Source organism: Musa acuminata, chromosome BXJ3-6 (genome assembly GCF_036884655.1).
Source record: "Musa acuminata AAA Group cultivar baxijiao chromosome BXJ3-6, Cavendish_Baxijiao_AAA, whole genome shotgun sequence".
NCBI classification, from domain to species: domain Eukaryota; kingdom Viridiplantae; phylum Streptophyta; class Magnoliopsida; order Zingiberales; family Musaceae; genus Musa; species Musa acuminata.
The window spans coordinates 34,209,411-34,215,161 of NC_088354.1; the positions used below are offsets into that span (position 1 = coordinate 34,209,411).

Here is a 5,751-nt window from a genome sequence, read left to right on the forward strand (position 1 = left end):
CCTATTTTTTAACCATCCCTTCCAACTATTCTCTTGTTTCTTCCTCGAAACCGAACCAGGAGGGAGAGATCGAGGCGACGCGCTCGGAGTGGATCGGCAATGGCGTCGCAGAAGGAGCGCGAGAACTTCGTGTACATCGCCAAGCTCGCGGAGCAAGCCGAGCGCTACGACGGTTGGTGTTTGCTTCCCCTCCGATCTCGAAGCCTAGGGTTTCCATCTCTTCCCTAGATCAGGGCTTTTGCCGCCCGCCTCTCGATCCGATCCGTGTCGTTCGCTGCAGAGATGGTGGATGCGATGAAGAAGGTCGCGAAGCTTGACGTGGAACTCACCGTGGAGGAGCGGAACCTGCTCTCGGTGGGCTACAAGAACGTGGTCGGCGCTAGGAGGGCTTCGTGGAGGATCCTGTCTTCGATCGAGCAGAAGGAGGAGGCGAAGGGGAACGATCACCATGTCAAGAGCATCAAGGAGTACTGCCAGAAGGTGGAGTCGGAGCTCTCGAACATCTGCACCGATATTATTGCCCTGATCGACGAGCATCTCATCCGCTCTTCATCGGCCGGGGAATCCTCTGTCTTCTACTACAAGATGTGGGTCATATCTGAAATCATCTGATGCTGTGCCATGGATGTTTCTGTTTTTGGGGTGTGAAGGTGTGTTATGTTTGATTACAGGAAGGCCGATTACTATCGTTACCTGGCTGAGTTCAAGTTTGGCGATGAGAAAAAAGAAGCTGCAGAGCATTCTCTTAAAGCTTATCAGGTTGAAAATCTGGTTTCTTCTCTTTCCCACATTTGAATCTTATGTATTTTGGCTTTACCTTCAATGGGCTTTCTGCAGAGCCGTTTAAATCTCTATTTTCATTGAAATTTGTTGCTATTACTTGTTTTTTTTTAAATGTTTTATTAGAATATGTTACTGGAATAATTTATGATATCTAGAAAAATTTTCTTGTACGTTCGTGTTTACAGTTATAGAAGCTTTCTTTACTAGTTAGATTGCTATCAGCATTACTGTTAAAAAATAGTTTAATCATGAGCAGCAATGCCACACTAGTTTAATCATGAACCTATTCTTTTGTCCCATTTCTTTCATTAAAGTTCACATTTATTTTGTTTTCTTGTGGAGACTGAGTGTTCCAGAATGCCACTAGTTTCAATGGTTTCATTGTAATCACTTCTTCCTGTTATCTATTGATGTCTGAGGATTTTCATGTTACCCGAGGGATTAGTAGCTGATTACTTGGTGATAATCTCTTTCAGTAGTTGATGGATACAGTAATATTTCATGTATTTTCAGAAGCGCATGACTATTTTTTATATTTCTTGTACTCAAGGAACTGAAGCTTGCATATTTTATTGTATACAAGTCATTTGGAGATGCTCAATTTTGCTTTTGGATTTGCAACTTAGTCTTAAATGTAATTCATGTTCATTTCTGTGGCGAGCTGGCCGAGGCAGACCAGAAATTGTAGGAACTAGGTACCTGTCCCTTTTATGTAGCTAAGTAGCACAGTGCACATTTTGTGAGCTTCAAATTTGATAATTGATCTGTAGTTAAAACAGTCACTTGGTTTTGACTCAAGCTCATATTGGCAATTTTTAGCTGCTGGAGGTTTTTCTGTTTTATGTTATAGTTTGCACAGTACATTTGTAAATACGACCACCCCATCTATAAAGTGGCTTTGTGATTCTTGAATTGCACTTAGGATGTTTGTGGATCATGCTTTTTGCAGTCTTGTTTGATGTGTAGTCTTTGCTTCTTGATTTTCAGGAGAAAATGTTTTCATGTTTCATGGACTTCTTGGATTAACATTGCTATCTCCAGTGAATTTGATGTTGCTCTAATATGCTTGCTTCTTTTTACTGAAGTATTAGCTCTATGTGTTTGCAGGCAGCTACGAGTACAGCTGAGGCTGATCTGCCTCCTACTCATCCAATTCGATTGGGATTAGCATTGAATTTCTCTGTATTTTATTATGAGATCATGAATTCACCTGAACGGTATGGCATACATTCTACTATACAGTGAATCAGATGTATGCCTATTTTCTGAGATTTTCTCCTCCTTTCTAAAGAACTTGTCTATACTCAGGGCTTGCCACCTTGCAAAACAATCTTTTGATGAAGCTATTTCTGAGCTTGACACACTGAGTGAAGAATCATATAAGGACAGTACTTTGATCATGCAACTGTTGAGGGATAACCTTACCCTATGGACTTCTGACATCCCAGATGATGGAGGTAATAATAAACCTAATGCAAAGGAAAATTTTCTGATATCTGAGAGAGAATGCTTTCCTGATTATCTTTCTTTAGATTATTGTTGTGCCATATTTGGAAGCAAAGCTACATGTATATGTATAGATTTTTACTATACTAGTAGTATCACCGCTATTTCCAGAGTTTTATTTTGACGTCTTTCGTATCTTTCAACATAAACTATAAAAGGTATTGGTATACTGTTTTGCATTTGTCCTTTATGGCCAAAATATGCTTCTTGGATTCAGCATCTCTTAACTTTGTGGCTCAAGAACATGTTGGTATGTTTGGCTGTTGCTAGTTGCTCAACTATTTGCATTCTAGGTAAAAATTTCTACTAGGCATGTAAAAACTTGATATAGGTTCAAGTCATCATAACTTTCTATTTCTGTCCTTAAGCATCAAATGATATTAACATATCATTCTAAAAGCATTGGTTTCAAATCATTATATCCTGGTGTGCAAATCATTATATATGGAGTACTGTTGTTATTTGTTTGACTTTTGAAATTCGGACCCTACTCTTTCTTTTTAAGAGATTTACATTCTAAAACAATGTCCGGTGCTTGCATTGAACTTTCAAGTCTTCTGGTGTGTGTTCTTTTAAGGATTTATTCAAACTATATACTGATGCACGAAAGGGACCTTCTATTCTACTTAAGAGGAGTTGATCTATGGTTCATGGAAGCGGGCCTTTAAGTCTCAACATAGTTTATTTGATTTTCTGCATCGTTTAGGGTCATAGTCGTTGTAGTCATAACATGACATAGGGCAACATGTAGAGAGCAAAGGCCATGGAAAGCAGATCAGAGGGAGGGAGGACTAGGACGAAATAATCAGCAGGATAGTTAATGCCATTTGACCAGCAAACTCAAGATTTTTAATTAATTTATCATGATTATGACATTCTAGAAGACTCCAACTTGGTTAACTCATATGAACCATCAAGAAGAAAGAAATAATGAATTTACAGTTGAATTAACTATTTCAGAGCTTTCCTTTCTTGTTCATCTCAAAATAATGAATATGTGGCTGATAAGGGAAGGCTGGATTTTTCTCCCATGTTTTCTCCTAAGAAAATATATGTTAACTGTCCCTCTTTTGATGAGATATGCTCTTTCTCTGTGTAACTGTGATCTGATCTTCCTTTTTCTGGATGTTTCATGCTATCCACTACCCTGTAAGTTAATAACAAGGTCTTGGATGATCAGTTCATTTGCTTGATGTTCTCTGGAGGTGGAATAGCAAATACTGCAAATATGTAATATCATCAACCAGAACTACATATATAACGAAGGCGTAGCATTTCCATTTTAATGCTGCTTCTTCCTTTAGGATCTATGCTATGCCTGTAAAAATTTAAAGAAAAGGTATGAAAAGAAACCTTTTACATCTTTTACGTTAAGCGTATTGACTCCTGAACCACAATGATTGTTTGTTATATTGGTGAGTTTCATGGCATGTTATGTCTACGAGGCATTCCTAGGCAGCACAAATAATCTAAACTCTTGATGCAACTTTTTTTCATCTTCATGTAAAAGCTTTTCATTATTGCAGTAAAAGCTCATCTTTGATCTTGAATTTTTTGTATATTAAATACCAAAATGATTATTTCAAGTTTTGCATCAGCATTTGTTTGATCTTTGATGGGTTTCATCCATTCGAGTCTAAAATGCTCGATAATGTTTTGACCCCAATTCTCAACAGATGATGCTATCAAGGAGAGTAATGGGAAGCCTGGTGCAGTTGAAGATGCAGAGGTTGGTTTATATATTTGAACTCAATTAAGATACTGATCCAATTCACTCTTGAGTTGTTGCAAAAGCAGGAACCTTCAGCATGAGATGGAATAGACCTCATCTATGTCCATGCTAAGAACGATCAACTTGAATCGGATCCAAGTGTATCCTTGTACTTTGGACATTGGGCATCATACAGGATCCACTAGCAGTGGATTCTAAGGTCCATGTTCCCCATAAATACAACCCAGTGGTGTCTGCCAGACACCATTGTACTAAATAATTTCCGCAACATGTTTTTTTATATTATCGTAATTAATGGCATGACATGAAATCTAACTTTCGGATGTTGGAAAATTTTTTTTGCAGTGAAGAAGATGGAACCTGGTGGATGACTATTCAAATGATGTCCTTGTCATTTCAGTATCAATGGTTCTGGTTTTTAAATTATCTGTTATTGGTTCCTGTTCCTTTTCCTGTTATCTTTTAATTGAACTTAATTTGAGAAATTTATCCCAACTTGGAAATTGAAAATCCTGTGGCTTGTGCATCTCTTTTGGATTCTGGCATGCGTACTAGTGTGGCCTTTCCTCGAAAGTTGCACTAATTCCTTGATCTTTTCTTGACCCTTGTTTCGATTAGTCTTATCAATCAAAATGTGACTGCAAGGGCAGTTGTGGAGGATCCGTTGCCTTGCTTTCACAACAAGGGATATGGAAAGCGCGTTGAGATGTTTAGAGTACGAGCAATTATGAGCTGCTGTTGGCGTAGGACAGACGTCATCTCCTTCACTCATTCTGCTATGGATTCTTAACCCATTTGGAGTAGGGCTCCGAATAGAGACTCCTCTTTTCTAGTGTAAGGTTGTACATGAAGTGTATTAGGTCCACATAAAACATATATTTCTGTCTTCTAATTTTTCTTGATTTTCTTAAAAATTTAGTCCTACTTCAACGAATCACACTGCTCACTTATCTGCTAAGCCCTAATACCAACCCCCTGCTTCAAGACTTAGCCCCGCTTCAACAAGTCACTACTTGCTTATTTGTTGGATGATAGTGGACTTGGAGAGAGCATGAGCAATTGCTCCTTGTCGAACTTGTGCCTTTTTGGAGGTTGCATTGACAAACTTCTGGGCAGCCTGCCCAACGTAAGCTTAGGCGTCAACCTTTTCTTGCAATGACATAAAAGAACTTTTCTTTTTAGTCCTTATTGAGGCTCGATACCACTTTGACTTTTCAATCATTTTGGACTTAAAAAGTATAATGAACTGATGAAGCAAATGTTAAAACACAAATACAATAAGAGCATTGTCAAGGAAATACCAATCCTTTAACATTCCCCAACAAAGGCCACTGGAGGAGGAATTAGAGCTCATCCTCTAATACATCAGTTTATGTGTACAGATGTTGATTCGATGTGTAGGTCGATCACTTATCGAGCAATAATAAGATTGAACTTAGTTGGAATGTAAAAAGTGTTCCTAATTTCTTCCAAGTCTCGATCTTGGAGGAACAACCAATCTTATGATAGCAACATCGACCCCTTCAAAGGAAGAAGTTTGCTCTATCGATATAGAGGTAATGGCATTGATGACTCACCTGAGTTACATCTTAAAGTGAAGAAGGAAGAAGTGGAGCTAGAAGACATCTTAGACCTTAGTCTTTTGAGAAAGTTCTAAAATCTAAATAAGACACTTAACTCTAAATCGAATGCTTTGAATGTGCTTAAAAGTATGGAGAGAAAGAGAAGGG

General features: G+C 38.3%; 1 protein-coding gene across 1 annotated transcript; it reads left to right on the forward strand.

The window, feature by feature from the left end:
- Window positions 1-4,547, forward strand: LOC135640281 (14-3-3-like protein C). Its single transcript, XM_065154577.1, has 7 exons — window positions 1-172; window positions 281-587; window positions 672-759; window positions 1,891-2,000; window positions 2,092-2,240; window positions 3,966-4,018; window positions 4,367-4,547. Exons 1-7 carry the CDS (start codon window positions 100-102, stop codon window positions 4,367-4,369), a joined length of 783 nt encoding a protein of 260 aa, XP_065010649.1. The 5' UTR covers window positions 1-99; the 3' UTR covers window positions 4,370-4,547.
- Window positions 4,548-5,751: the final 1,204 nt, after the last annotated feature.

Excerpts from the sequence above, each read along its gene's own strand:
- LOC135640281 (XM_065154577.1), top strand. The coding sequence starts at position 100 with ATGGCGTCGCAGAAGGAGCGCGAGAACTTCGTGTACATCGCCAAGCTC. Across the intron at positions 760-1,890 it reads ATTCTCTTAAAGCTTATCAG|GCAGCTACGAGTACAGCTGA; the intron begins GTTGAAAATCTG and ends ATGTGTTTGCAG. Across the intron at positions 2,001-2,091 it reads ATCATGAATTCACCTGAACG|GGCTTGCCACCTTGCAAAAC; the intron begins GTATGGCATACA and ends GTCTATACTCAG.